The sequence below is a fragment of the Macadamia integrifolia genome, unplaced genomic scaffold (assembly GCF_013358625.1).
Source record: "Macadamia integrifolia cultivar HAES 741 unplaced genomic scaffold, SCU_Mint_v3 scaffold_216A, whole genome shotgun sequence".
Classification (NCBI taxonomy): Eukaryota; Viridiplantae; Streptophyta; class Magnoliopsida; order Proteales; family Proteaceae; genus Macadamia; species Macadamia integrifolia.
In genome coordinates, this window is record NW_024870646.1 from 178,745 (window position 1) to 194,659 (window position 15,915).

At 36.3% G+C, this 15,915-nt stretch overlaps 2 protein-coding genes across 3 annotated transcripts; both read left to right on the forward strand.

Moving 5' to 3' along the window:
• The first annotated feature begins 2,613 nt into the window (after positions 1-2,613).
• LOC122071397 (UPF0481 protein At3g47200-like) lies at positions 2,614-6,731 on the forward strand. Its single transcript, XM_042635745.1, has 3 exons — positions 2,614-3,491; positions 3,636-3,695; positions 5,122-6,731. The coding sequence occupies exons 1-3, from the start codon at positions 3,422-3,424 to the stop codon at positions 5,871-5,873; spliced, it is 882 nt and encodes a 293-aa protein (XP_042491679.1). The 5' UTR covers positions 2,614-3,421; the 3' UTR covers positions 5,874-6,731.
• A 5,434-nt stretch (positions 6,732-12,165) lies between these two features.
• Positions 12,166-13,460, forward strand: LOC122071393 (trigger factor-like). 2 transcript variants are annotated; one of them, XM_042635740.1, is made up of 3 exons: positions 12,166-12,488; positions 12,724-12,962; positions 13,228-13,460. In XM_042635740.1, the coding sequence occupies exons 1-3, from the start codon at positions 12,356-12,358 to the stop codon at positions 13,261-13,263; spliced, it is 408 nt and encodes a 135-aa protein (XP_042491674.1). In that variant the 5' UTR covers positions 12,166-12,355; the 3' UTR covers positions 13,264-13,460. The 2 variants fall into 2 exon arrangements, with proteins under 2 accessions (XP_042491674.1, XP_042491673.1); XM_042635739.1 differs by having other exon boundaries at positions 12,168-12,488; positions 12,724-13,460.
• The last annotated feature ends 2,455 nt before the right edge of the window (positions 13,461-15,915 follow it).

Here is a 15,915-nt window from a genome sequence, read left to right on the forward strand (position 1 = left end):
CTACATGAACATTAGTATTATAAGGAGTCCTCAAGAATCAGAGATTAGCACTGTACTAGGGCTGTAGGGAACAAAGGAGCAAGGATGGACACTATCAAGAGGTTGTGACTTGGCTGATGCAGGGCCTAACTGCCCTTTAATGGACAAGTAGATTTTCCACAATGTAAAAATTCCTATTTGGATTATTGAATGAATTAAATATTATCTTTCACATATTCAATGAATTCAATTTTAATCTTATCATACCTATTTGTATTTAATCAATCAACTATTGTATTAAGAACCATTGACCCCCAAAGAGAAATGAGAAAAAAAAAATCAATAGCCCAGTAATTAATTAAATGTAGTTATCCTTTAGTTTTTTCTTCTCTCTTAAGAAGAGAAAGAGGAGAGAACTGATGGTGCCCAAAATCCCTAGTTATCGATATTTTTATGCTGATTATATATCCACTAAATTAAAGGAAAATATATATTGCCCATATTATGAAGTGAGTCTTTTTTTTTCTTTTTTTTTTCTGTTTTTTTTTTTATTTATTTATTTTTTTTTTGATGGACTTTTATAATATATTCTATATTTTTATGTAAAAAAAAAATTGGACCCAACCCCAAAACCTTGTATTTGTTTTAAGATGGAGATTGGCCTCTTTAAACATTCAAAAATTGGTCTGAGACTTGATAGTTCACATTTTTTTTCACTGAGAAATCATATGTATTAAGAAGAGAATACACAAGCAAATAACACCAATTGAGCATAGAGGGAAACTACTCCACCTTCAGCATTGTCGTCAGCAGAATAGAAATCGCACCTAAAACCCAATCCCAAGCAAAAACTGAGATACATTATTTAAACTGGTATCTAGGACGACACTGATTATCTAATTTCAAATCTATGACAACCTGCACAGGCCAAGCAGATATTGGAGTAGATAACTCAAATTTCGCAGCCGACTTAGTAAGGAACTTAACAGTCACATGGCTCCCAGGCATCCAAGCTTAATTAGCTTGGGCCTTGATTTGGCAATGGATCATGGCTCGTTTGATTGGTTAAAGTTTAACTATTCATCTTTGGCGCCAGATGAAACCTTAACCATGGACTAAAGAGGATGCAATTACCCTAATTCAACTTGATAAGAAAAAGCCAAAGTGCAAATATGGGCCACTGCCAGCAGAGTTTTTTAGATGGGCCAATGCCCAGTTAAAGGCAAACCTATTCTCCACTTTTTCTTCCTTATCTATGAAGGGAGCTCCTTTCACTTTAACCAACTGGCCAGAAAAAATTAGCACCTTCTGCCCATTCAATAGCAGGGTGCCAGCACATAAAGGACTGATACTTTGTTTTAATCTTTTACTTAGAATATGATCTAAATACTCTCCTGATGTCTAAGCAAAGTAAGATCCTCCAATTTTATCCATTTAAAAGAGGGACCTTCTAAATGAAACTTCTCCACTGGTAAATCATCTTTTGATTGGTCTTCTCGTTGTCATATTCTCAAAAATTATTTAAGTCAATAGTAAAAAAATATATATATTATCAAAGTAATTTGTAGAGATTTATCATTATGTTCTTATATAATTTTTCGAGTACACATATGAAATGATAAGATTTACTCACATTGAAAATATATATATATATATATATATATCTATATATATATATATATATCATACTAAAATGGAAAGAAAAAAAAAATGAATGAAACAGTTTTTTCACTAACCTTGGTTACAATATGAATTTTATTTAAAAAAAAATATATAGAATTAAATTAGTAAAGTAAGATCCCTCTACTTTATCTATTTAAAAAATAAATAAAGAATTAGATTAATATTAAAATAATAACTAAAGAAATGAATAAAGAAACAAGTAAATTATTAATTGTTATATCCTTGTTCCACATATTACTTGAATATTGACAATCAGGTCATAGTTTTTTTTTTTTTTTTGGTAGAAAGGTCATAGTTTAATGTAAAGGAAGTAATCAATGCTGCAAAGCTCAAATGATAAGAGTACCCCCTTAGGTGATCTCTTGCCATGCATGACTGGAACTCAGTTTGTTCAATGTTCTATCTGTGTAGAAGGTAAGGGACCAGATAGAAGAAATTTTCAAAGAGAGCAGGAGATCAGTCCAAATCCTTGGTATACAGACTCACAGCCGGATGTAAAATCATGTACATCCTATTTTATTTGTGCTTAATATATTTTTCGTTGGCTTATAACAAGAGAAAAAATATAATATTATTGGGGTGCGTGCCTCTATCATTTTTCTAGTTGTATCTAGCGGGTTCTCATCTGTTGGCTTCTCTTTTTATTATTTTTTCTTTCTTTATCTTATATTTTTTGTGGGAGAGGGATAGGTATGCTGCCGATATCAAGTATGCTAGCAGATAGCACCAATAGGATCTCATAATGGAGTATCATTCAGGGAAGATATGAGGGTCATTTCAGAAAAAGGGAAGAGCGAGATAGACACAATGGGTGCTAGCATTGATATCGGCTGCATACCCAACCTTTTCCCATTTTTTTTTTTTTTTATACAATCTGATCTTTTAGCAAAAAGAAAACAAGAAGTATAGTAGAGATATCAACTTCACAAGCTTTATCACTGTTGATGTTGGTATTCACAGTGTTTTAGAAAATCTCATATTTGATTTTTTAGCCTACGCTTAGAAATAGAACTAAAATCCAAGAGGAGCTAGCATGGTGTTGCCCTTGGTTTGGCAAAACAAAGGGTACATGTGTTTTTTCATTGTGTAGGAGAGAGATAGACACATGCATGGGAGCATTGGTGTTGGCCACACTCGATCCTAAACAGAGTTCTTTCCCCTTTATTGAAAAACTCATATAACCTCTTAACAGCCCTTCGAAATTAATCCACTTATGCAAATGACAGAATACACAAGACATCGTACCCCCAACAGTTTGTATAGTTCTATTGAAGTAAGGGTTATTTCTAGCTATCATTCTATCCAAGTATAATATATATATATATATATATATTTTAATATGTAATTGAATGATATATTAGAGGAATGAAACAAGAAGGCAACCCCTAAAAACCCTCTCCAAACATACCAAGAGAGGGAAAAGAGTCCCTACTCCATAATAAATACCATGAGACAGTTGTTAACTACTTGAAACGTTAAAACCACCCAAACTATTTTGAAGTCTTTTGAACACAAAGGGTCCACTGCAATGTGCATCACGTTCATCTTTATGATGTCTTAACATTCAAATTTCCATCTAAAGGAAAAAATAGACAGAACAGACCCTATTCTTTGGAAATTCTTATGCAGCACCTAGCTTGGAAGGTAAATAAAGTGTGATGTTCCCTACCACCTTCTGTGTATAAATAGAGTTGTGGATGCAAGACACAGCAATGCAAATAAAACAATAACAACACACTACGTCCTTTGTGTTTATCTAATGGCCTCATCCAAGAATGCACCACTCAAGACTAGCGAGGTTACAATAGAAATGCCAATGGGTCAAGAAGGTACTAAATGTATTATAATGTATTCCATTACAACTTCATACAATAATATGACAATAACATACTTGCATTTTCCATTCTTGCATTTCAATTCCTTGATTAAGTCATAAAATAATGCCTCACCCAAAATTTCCCTCGTTGTAATAGGTTATATGCTAGACCCATGCAAGGAGTTGATGAATATCTTCGGGTACAAGGCTCAAGCAGGTATTACATATATTGTTATATTTCATTACAATCTCATAGATTAAGATTTAGATAATCATGATTAGGTAATATTATGTAATTTGTGTTAGATTATGATCATCTATGGATCTTTGTCATATTTATATAAGGTTATCACATGTTATCATTCGATGCAAACCTAAAGGACTAGTTCGACACAAACTGGTTCAACCAGCCTGGATTAACCACTTCTAACTTTGGTTTGCCTCATATCTGGAAAAAAAATGAAATTTGGGCTTTTTTTCAACCTATTGTCACGGTCTCCACTTAAATCGCAGATGCACAAATGGTGAATCGAATCTAAGACCGTGCGTCTTTCCACACTACTCCCAATTTACCCTAATTATCTGAGCAACCCACATATGGGTAAATTTGGACTTTGAAATACTGGAGGATAAAGTCTTTTCTTCCCCCTCCCCCACTCAATTCCTCCAAAGCATGTCAGTCTCTTGCTTTTTCATTTTTTAATATCAACCAAATAGATGGTCTGATCATCTAACAGCCTCCTACTAATGTGGTTTGACATTTCACTTATTAGTTGAGGGATGCTGCAACAACATTTGAGTTCTTTCCTCTTGGTTTATGATGTGTTTGATACATGTAAAATTTGTGATTTTTTTTTTTTTTTGGGGGGGAGGGGGTGGGGAATAGAAGGAAAGACAAAGTTCTCCAGTGAGGCCAATTCTTTTATTCCCAACCAAAACTGTAAAATGAAGTAGGGAAGCAGTCAATAATTTCTCCTACTTTATTCTATTTATGGTCATTTTACTTAGAAATAAATAGAGCCTTTAATTAGGTTCTCTTCCACCAAAAAAAACACCAGGCACCTTCAATCATATATAGTTAGTTCTTGGGTTTATGACTAATATTGGCAACTGGTTTTGGCAGCATCAAACTAAAGCTCTTTTACATTTTTTTTTCCTTTTCAAAATTTTTAAGGTAAAAGGTTTCCTAAACCTACAAATCTAAGAAATATTTCTGGTTTACAATTTATTTTGTGAGATGTTGTAATTGTAGGATTCTAGGAAATAGCCCACATTAGCCACATGTCAATTATGGGTCAAACTAAATCATAAAGCAGTCAGATATGTGGTTACCCTCCTTTCACATATGTCCATGCATGCTTTTGATTGTCCCAAAATTTTTAATGCTCTATTTTGTCATTTTGTGACTACAATGGTATGAAATTGGACATGTGAACATGGAACTTCTTGGTAGACCAATTATGAACCTTCAACCCGATGCCCCTACTCAACATGCCACATTGCAGTGCAGACTAAGAATTTCCTTGCACTTGCTAGACTAGAAACCCTATTCCCCATTTGGATCTACTATCAAATTGCTTCCATTATAAATCTGTTTGAGAGTTTAGTCCCACACCGGCTACTAATTTACTTACAATCTCCAGGAGCAAGTAGCTCATCTGCAGAAGCGAAAACAAGACCTAAGATACAGGAGGTTCCGCAAATTATGAGGGAGAATGAAAAGAACAAGATTAATTATTTTCCAAAACTAGTATCCATTGGCCCATACCACTATGGCAACCGAAAGCTCGAGGAGGGGCAGGCCCTCAAGACTAGACTCGTTCAAGAATTCTCATCCTATGTACAGAATATCTCAGGGAAAAAGAAAAGTCTCGAGGCTTATTTCCACTCAAAGGAGTTCGGTAAGGTAGTCAGTGAGGCAAAAAACTGTTATGCCATGATTCCGAAGGAAGTGTCCACTGATGAAGCATTCAAATGTTTGATGTTCTTAGATGGTTGCTTTGTGGTGTATTTCATTCATTGCGTTGTAAACAAGAGTAAGGATGCGCAGATGATGAAGAATCACCACAAAGCAATCATAACAATGGACTTGTTCTTGCTTGAGAATCAACTCCCATATACAGTTCTTCAAGCATTAGTAAATGAGTTCATGCCTCCCGAAAAAAATTATGATATCGATAAGTTCATCAAAAAGCAAACTGTAGCCAGAGGCAGTAAAGGAAGGGAAACAAATTTGTATCGACTGCTTCAAACATATTTTGAAAGGGTTATACATTGTCGGTGTTGCAATAAAACGGACAACACACTCAAATCAGAAGGCTCTTCTTCTTCGAGAAAGACCGAACCCCTTCATCTTCTCGACTATGTCCGGACAGAATTTCTTATCACTGCATGATCACCATCTAGTGATCAGTCTGAACGTGATTCTGGAGATAAAATGGAATAGCGGTCCTTCCGTCCAGTCGAAGAGCTCAAAGCTGCAGGGATCCATTGCAAGACCAGTGGGTCATCCTCTGTGAAGGAAATCAAATTCAAACCATACAAACTTATGTATGGATCGCTTTCTCTTCCAGCCATTGTCATTGATGACTCCTTCAAGACTAAGTGGTTAAACATGTTAGCATACGAAGCATGCACTGATTTCATAAATGATGGTGGCATCACTTCCTTCATATGTTTCATGGATTCGCTCATCGATCGTCCTGAAGATGTGATTCATGTGAAAGAGCTCCGAGAGAAAGGTATACTCCAAAAGTCACTTGGGAGTGACGAACATGTAGGTCATCTTTTCAATGAGTTGGCCACCGACTTGACACCAAACCCTTATGAGTATCGACAAGTTAAACGTGACATTGAGAAGCATTTCAACAGGACGTGGGCCGTTTGGTTTGCTGAGGGTCTCCACACACATTTGATGAGTATCGACAAGTTAAAACCCTGGACTGTGCCTGCCTTCGTAGCTACACTATTAATCCTCTTTCTCACTGTTGTTCAGACCTACTTTGCAGCCTTCCCTAAGGGTAAAAAATAACAACACTTAGCCACCACCACTACATGCCCTGCAACTCTGTGGTGGATTCCATCTGTGTGGATCAGTCTCATACGAGAATGATTCTCGCACGAAAACTTGGTCCGCTCTACTTGATCACCACATACCCTAGACCACACTACCACCTTCATATATATATATATATATATATGTATACAAATCTCCTCTTTTATACTTGGTGCCTATGTACATTTTCCTATGATATGCGGCCAATAAATTGTTTGTTATGTTTGGATTGGAAGTCCCATATTGTTAGATCATGTGGCCACAGGCCTTCGATCTTGTTTTGATGTAGTGTACAAGGGCATATATGTATCTAAGTTGCCTATTGATGTTGATGTAATAAGCAAATAGTCCTTATCTATATGAAATATTGGGAAGTTTGCTCGTTGTCTATTTTTCTCTCTTGGTGTTCTTTGTATCACGCTTGGGTCTCCTTTTGTAGATTGCCTAAGATTGGGCCATGATTTTTGGTAATGGATCAGGGACCTTTTGATTATTGGTTCCTATTTAACCATACCTCCCACCTCCCCGGAAAGGTAAAATTGGTTCTCTCTATCGAGCGGTACCTTCCAACCCCATCTCACATCATCCATGTGGTGTGATCCCACACCCCAAAGGTAGAGGATCTAAACTCTACGTGCCCTGCATCCACTATCTGGATGGACTTGAGATGGTGTTCATAAGGATATGTCAAAGATTCAATGGCCAAATCCGGTATTATCTTTTACTTCCTCTTCATCCATCGGGCCAAATCGAAGTAAGGAATGATCTGTCCTTATGTTATTTTGCTTAGATTTAAACTCTCTCCGTAGCATTTAGTAAGTTCCTCCCATTTCACCGTTTTGGAAAAGTAAGGGGGGGAAAATTAAAGAAAGAGAACTAAGAAAGTAATGAGAAATTATCAGTCAAATTAATAAAAAGGTAATTTTTCCAAATACTCCTTCAATACTTCTTGTACTTCAATTCATGCCACTTGAATCCACACTCAGGTTATTTGTTAAACATGAATAAAACAATTAATCTAATGTATTACTCTTGAGATATTGGGGATTATAAGTGTATAGTCTCACATCGGTTATTTGGGACGTTATCGCCACTTAATAGTTCAAGCTTTTGAATTGGACTCTAAATGGTATTTAATTGATATCTATACCTATGCTGAAGCCACATGTGAAGGAGTATTTCGTGGGCTATCTCATTTTATTTAGCTAAGGGTCAAATCAGAAGTAATAGATCAATTCTTGTATAAAGAAGCTAGTGGTGAGGATCTATGGTGACAGAAACCAAATTTAGCTTAGGGGCTGCAAACTAGCATGGACTGAGAATAGTTGAAATAAGGGTCTTAACAGAGCAACATTCCAAGGTTACTAGTGATGGAATCTGAAGCTACTTGTGTTAGATCATAAATAGCAAGATCAATACATAGATTAAGAAAAAAAAAATATGCATTGAAAAATGTTGTAACTCCCTATTCAAGGATGAAAAGATGCATAAGTTTGCCCATAGATGTTAAAGTAGACATCCCATGTATATAGTTTCCCCTCCAGAAGGTTTGGTTCAGAGTTACATGGAATTCCTTTGCGTACTCCCTAGACTAACAAAGCTTCCATCCTTTTTCGAAAGCGTTAGGCCTTCTAAAAGCTTCCTCTCTGAAATCCATCCCCACCCACATGAGCATAAGAAACAAAATGCAATGCACATCCTTTGCCAATGTTGGAGCCAAAGTAACTGATCGTAGTCTTCCCCGACCAGGTCCAATGTACTATTCTTGTGGCATTCATTGAGGCTATGCTTGGTTGCAAAGGAAATTTAAAGAGTAGGAAAGTGAAATTTTCAAACTTAAAAAAAGTTTCTTTCTTAAGTTCATTACCCCATGTGATCCTCTTTTTATTTTTTATTTTATTTATTATTATTATTATTTTTTTTTTCACTAGAAGATTCAGGATTTGTATTACAAAGAGGAAAATTTGCACAAAGCAAAAAAGCAAAACACAAGGAAAATAAGAAAATTTCCTAGAACTGTATTTCCACCTTCGACATTGCCATCAGTAGGAAGGGAGCCCAAGGGGAAAAAAACCTATCAAAGAGACAAATGGACTATTACATAAATCTATAACGAGGACGCAGAGTTGCATCCTTTTCCAGTTCCATTCTTAGCTTAGCAGGGGAGGCCAAGAGATCACAGGGACTATATGTGATTACATGTAATATTTATGTTACATTTTATAACAAAAGATTTGGATGCAAAGTAAAGTGAAATTTAATAACCAAATTATATAGAACTATTTAGAGTTAATGATATAGTCATATTGGATAATAATGATTACAAAATCTCCTTTTTCAAGTATGAAAATTTTACTTTCCTTCCCTTCAATTTCCATAGCAACCAAATGGAGCCGGAGTTCGAAGTCTTCCCAATAAGTCTTCCATTGATAGTGGAATCCACACAAGCCTGCCCGCCATTCTTAGTCCAGCACATCTCTTATGAGATGAAATTCTTCTCCCATGGGTGATTGAAAAATTAAAGGGATGCTCCCATGACGGCTTGCCTACCATCCTTGGTGTTAAAGGTTGACCACCTCAATCTACTATAAACTTCTACACAATAGATCAAAACAGTACAGGTAGATCCAACGGACAGGCATTTTCTAATGCCTAAGTCAATGATACTTGCAAGTGATGGAAGGAAAAAAATGGGGTCCAATCAATATTTTTTTTTTTTTCCAAAGGTCAACAAAGTATATTTAAAAAAAAAAATAGAAGATTACAAAGAGCCTTTAGATCTCTGTTCCACCTTTGGCATGGCTATCGGCAGAACAAAAACACCAAAGCGAAAAAAACAAAATAAATTATATGAAACGAAATCTTGGCCTATGCTAGGAATCTCACTCTAGATCAAAAGTGATGAATGTGGGAGTCATATCCCAAGTAGTTGAAGTTCTTAATGCAGCTGCATGCTTTGCCAACTTGTCAATCACCGTGTTTATTTCTCTGTAGCAATGGGAGATCATCCAAAAAATGTTATTCAAGTATCCTTTGTAAGACCACCGCTGTTGTTGATAGCACCAAAAAATGACTTGATTTTTTATATAAGTCACCACTGCTTAGGAATCACTTTCGATCCATAACTTGGTCACTCATTTGGCTGCAAATATCTTGAGACTATGGAAAAATATTGTAAACTATTCTACCATGAAGTTGGTCCTAATACCTTCATATATTGTATAGTAACCCCAATTTTTACCATTTTCATTTATGATGATACCTCCTGCTCCTAAGCAACCTAGATGTGGATTTCCCAAGGAACATCCATCCATAGGGCACAGTGAAGATTAAAAAACAGAGAAGCTAGAGTTTAACCCATGACTTGAGATCTAAGTCATGTTTATATATGAAGTCCTTTGTTCCCTTTGGCGTGACGTCAGCTCTCTAAACGGAGCGTCCTTTCTTGAAAGATCGCCTTTGATGGTTATAACTGCAACCCACCACTTTCCCTTCAGTGAGCTCTTATTCTCTTGTCAAGTAGCCCACGTCCAGTGATAAGATGATTTACGGTATATCAAATGGCCCCACTTTTTTTTATTCTTAAAAAAATTAAGGAGAGTAGGTTTCATTCTTCAACGTATCTAATTAAATACCCTTCACACTGGAAAAAGGAATATATATATATATATATATTAAAAATGAAAAAATGAATGATAACAAGATACAACGCCCAAAGGCCACTCAAGCAGGAAGAGTTGTCGATGTTCCAACTCCACCTTCGGCACTGTCATCAGCAGGGGAGAACCAAAGAAAGCACAGCCAAGAAGCAGAAAAAATGTTAGAAAAATCTATAACAAGGATGCATGAGAGCATCCTTCTCCAGCTCCATCCGAATTAAAGCAGGCCACGAAACAATAGGATCAAAGGAATCAAGAGTAGCTACTTATTTGGCTAGAAAATTTGCAATCAGATTAGCTTCACTATACCAGTGGGATATCTTCTAATCAACCGAATGCAAAAAAGGAAACAAGATTCCTCCATCTTTGGAACACTAGCCAAGGCACCGCCCTTCACAACAATACATACAGGTCACACACTAATTAAAAAGTTAATTTAGGGTATACCACTTGGCCTTCACCCATCCGCATGTGTTGGCCATCATGATATGTTGGAGCCATATAATTAATAATATTGAAGACTCTAAAGTGTACAATCATTTTGTTTTGTCTATCATACAATCTTTTCAGGTTAATATATCCAGTCATGGATTCCTTCGATTTTGGAAAAATTTTGGTAATTTAGTTGTAATCGTTGTTCATAGTCAAAGAAATGGAATAATTAACATTTTTCTCCTTGGATTCACAACTAATTTCTTAGGCTTTAGTATTTTCAAAAAATACCCTTTAAGATTCTATTTCTTTAGTTGCGAGCAGGGTTGCAACTAAGTGCAGCCAAATTTGCTTAGCTGTAACCCCTTGCTCATACCCAAAGAAATGGAATAATTTATCCTCTCCCCTTGGTTTACAAATATCCTCTTAAGTTTTAATATTTTCAAAGAATACACTATGAGATGTGGCAAGGTTGCAACTAAATTTTGTCCTTTTCATCTCTAGAGATTTGAGTGATTTTATCCATTTTCAAGTTTGAAAACCGTATCAATAACATGTAAGATAGTATAGCGTTATATATCCATTTATTAGTCACCAAGAGATTTATCAGGTCAAGATAGTAGAAAATGCCGCCATTGTTATTGTTGCCTTCTACAATACCATGGAAAGCTATTACTTGTGGATGAAGTTCGACTTCTACCTCATCAAAAGCTTATAATTTTGGTTATCAAAAACTAAGGCTCCGTTTGGTATCGTTCTAAAAAAACATTTTTGGAGTTTTTTCGTTCTATTGGAACGAAAAGACGGAATCTTCTGTTTGGTGCACTTATGGTCTGTTTCTATTTTTTTAAAACAAAAAGTGAAAAAAAAACTGAAAAAACGAGATTGGACGGAACTCCAAAATGAAGTTCCGTCTTCCCAGTTTCGTTTCATTTTACAAAAAAAATAAAAATATATCATTCCCAATAAAAATTTAAAATTTTGAAACATTATTTTTTCGTTTAAAAATTACATTTTGACAGAGAAATTGAAATTTTCATTTTGACACGAAACAATGTTTTTGAAACAAAAATGATACCAAACGAGCTCCAGCCAAAATCTATGATGAAACTCGTTTCAATTCCCAGCGTTAAGGGTTTCTTTTATTTCAAAGAACCCACAGACACGTCACTCTCCATTAATTTTCCCCCTTTTGATGTGATAAAAGGACTGAGTTTCCCTTCTTGGCGAAGAAAGAGAGATTCCATTCACCATGATCCACCACTGAGGGAGCATAATAATACAAGGGTCCGATCACATGTCCCATCACCGTAGTGGAGGGGAGAAAGAGTACTCCTTATCCAGAGATGGAGGGCAACTTTCCCCAAAATTAAAGAAACCTGTTTCTAGGAAAGGTATGACCCTGACCCACTCCCTGTATCAACTTTTAAAACTTGGATCGGTCTCAGGTTTCTCAACCTTTTCCGATTTGGATTTTTTTAACGCGCAACGCCGTATCTGGCGTGCATTCAATATTTAGAACTGCTTTGGACCGTGCACGATCGTCTTGAGTTTTGTACTTGAATATTTCTAAATTCTAACCATTGAATACTTGCTAGGCACCTGGTTGTGCCATAGAAGAATTGATTTGGATGCTTGAACCAAGACTTCTTCGTTAGGAATAAGATGAACAATCATTGTCTACCGAACTAGGATCTAGGTGGTTGAGAGCTCCTCTGCATATTAGACGCCATGTGGTGCCACAGAAGAATTGAGTTCTTGGATAGGAATAGGATGAACAATCATTGCCTTCCAAAACCTAGATCCTCACCGCACCAATGCAATGCGACCAAGGATTTTTATACAAATAGGATGGGTTTCTTTGGTATGTTGGTTGTTGACAAGGAAAGGATTAATTAGAAAAAAGTAGATTCCAAATTGATTGGAAGTAGGGATCTTGGATCTTTAGTTTATCTATAAACAATTACCTAAAAAAAAAAAAAAGGAAGTGTCTATAAACTATAACCTTTCCCTTCTCTCCATTCATACAACTTGCCCTAGAAGTTATTGTATAATCGTTTACTCATCTCAGAACTTGACTGACTTGCTTCCCATGGCAGACTCAGAGGATGATTATTCTTACTGTTACAACAGCGATGGCGATGATTTTGGCTTCCTTGAAGATGAAGACAGCTACTATGAAGGTGACAGTGATCCTCAAGATGATGATGATGATGATGATGATGATGGTGATGATGATGATAAGGAAGAAAATAATGACAATGAAGATGATGATGACAGTGAAGAGGAGGAAGAAGAAGATAAGGACGACAATGTCGCCGGAAAGGACAGCCGTTCGGTGAGTTATGAGTCTGGACGCATTAAAATTTCTGAGAATATTATTGATGGTGAGAGTAAACATTCTGTGAGCTACGAGTTTGAACGTCTTCGTGTGTCTGAGAATACAAATACTAGTAGTAATAGCATCGATCGACCTTGTGTTTGAAGTCCATCTGGTTGTGATGGCAATGGTACACTGGTACTTGTTTATTTTTCTTCTTTTTTTGTGATATCTACCTATGTAAGTGAAATTGCAAGTTTTCTTTCACTTGTTATGTGAATAGGTAAATTATGTTAGAAAAGACACACGGGCAGAGTAAAAGACTAGTCTGAATATATTGTATTTGAAGTCCATCCGGTGGAGATGACAATGGTACGCTGGTACTTGTTTATTTTTCTAATTTTTTTGTGATATCTACCTATGTAAGTGAAATTGCAAGTTTTCTTTCACTTGTTATGTAAATAGGTGAATTATGTTAGAAAATATACATTGGCAGAGTATTAAGACTTGTCTGGATATATTGTATTTGAAGTCCATCAGGTGGAGATGGCAATGGTACATTGGTACTTGTTTATTTTTCTTCTTTTTTGTGATATCTACCTATGTAAGTGAAATTGCAAGTTTTCTTTCACTTGTTATGTGAATAGGTGAATTATGTTAGAAAACATATACGGGCAGAGTATAAGACTTGTCGGGATATATTGTATTTGCACCGGATGATGTGTGAACTTACAACATCATTGTAATTTTTCTTTTTGAATTAGGAACAAACATAATTTGAATTGAATCGTATTATGATACTATTCTTAAGGTTCTTAAGCGCCCTTAATTGTGCAATTGGGTTGACCATTGCATTTATACCTCCAAGATAAAACAACTCCCAATCACATAAGATGCATTCTGATATGTGTGATTACACAAGAAAGTCGAAGGCTATATTCATTATCAGACACAAAGAGATTTGGAAGAACAGAACATAGAGTGGGAAGAACAAAACCAATTGTTTAAAAATCCTTTGTCAAATTTTCAGATCATCTATAATATATAAAGACAATGTACCTTTTTACGTATAGGTGTACATGTTCATATACAGATGTATCTGTCGTATACAGGCATCCTTGTACACGTGCATATATCTGTACAAGCGTCCATGTATACATAAAGTGTGTTTAAACATCTATATATAGATGTAGACCCACACCCACACCTATACTTGGCACGAGAAATATTTATAAACCTTTAAACTGAATATAAATAAATCCAACAATCAGTGATCCTTTTTAATATCCAAAATTGACTCCAATTAATCCCCCTTTATTTCCTCTTGTTTTTCTTCTTTCAATTGCCCTATTTGTGGTTTTCTAATCAAATTTGGGTCTATTAAGTGTAGAACATATCCAATAGAAGAGCTGGAATGTGTATTGGGATACGAGTTCGCTATTTTACCCACAATGTGTTTGGGTATACTTCTTGGTGGAAATCCAAAGCAATTTGGGACCCTACAAATATAAATAGTCAAGTCTGAGAAACCCTTCTCTAAAGGGTGTAGGTAGTATTGCTTTCTTATTCGGTTTTCCAGTTTATTAATGGATTATCCTTGTTGAGCTCCCTGTTTTGGTGGAAGGAAAACTTGAGAATATGACCAATATGATGGAAGAATATGATTCTATGAGTGCTTTCTCACCCTGTTGGTAATGTGGTTCTAGGTAACAGTTAATCAAAGTTGGGAGCCCAAGGTTCCTAGTTAGTCTCTTTTTCCATATGGATAGCAGCAAGAAAAGGTTTTGCTTTAGCTAATAGATGGCTTCTTCGCCAAAACCAGTTTGAAGATGTAGTTCAAGTGACGATTCACTGCCCTGTTTCTTTTGCTTTTATCATTATTGAAAGCTTGGGGGCTAAGCCCATTTCATGGAATGAGAGTAGTGGCCTTGATTTTGAATGCTCTTGTATTTTATATAAAGTAGAGGGTTTGGGCATTGTAGAACTAGCTGCTCAACCAATGGAGGGCTAGAATGGGATGGGCATAGAGTTGTTTCCAAATGAGAGGGAGAGAGAGCGACACAAGTGGGAGAACCCAGCAGCGTCCCAGCCTTTTCCCTTAATATACAGATTTAAAATTCGTAGCTGACGACTGACTAAGGATTTACTGGCATAAGTGTGGCTTTTGTTGACATGTTGCCAGTGCCAAAGATTTTTCCCTAAATGTTGGTCAAGTGGCAAAACAAAGCACCAGAAATTTACTACTATAGAGAGGGTTTTTAGTAAAGGAGTATTTGTTGGCCTCTTTGTCAACCGAACTTAAATTTAGAGTAGGGATACGGTAGGATGGGCCAAACGTAATCTAAAGATTAGTAGGTTATTAAGTGGCGGGGGCATATCTGGTGAGTTCTGGAATGGATAGATTGGATTGCATGCTTCAGGGGTTAAGTGATTGTGATTTGAGGAATAACCCAAGTGAGTATTAAAGGTGATGAAGTCTGGTTAAGATTTTCCCTTCCCACTCTCACCCAAGAGCAATAGTTGACACAATTGCGATGATTTCTGGTGAATATCTGTTACATCCATTCTCTCCTAAGGAAGACATTCTATACGATTTGGTCCCGTGTTAACATAATGTTCATAGCATGCTAGAGTTGTGTATCAGTAATCGGACTCAAGGTGTTTTTCAAAGACCCTCGGAACAATAGAGTGATCATATAGGGCTAGGGTGACTAAGACAATAGAGTGATCATATAGGGCTAGGGTGACTAAGGGACGTGTTCCCAGGTCCTCCCAGCCCTAGGATCACTTTCTAATCCCTAGGCTCTATGGAGAGATGTCAGATCCTAAACACACTCCCCTGCCAAATGTGTGTGTGTGTGTGAGAGAGAGAGAGAGAGAGAGAGAGAGTGTCTTGAACTAGTTTGATTGCAACGCAGCTGTTAAAAAGGGAAGAAAGAAGAAGCTCGACCATAGGGGGGAGTCACTATTG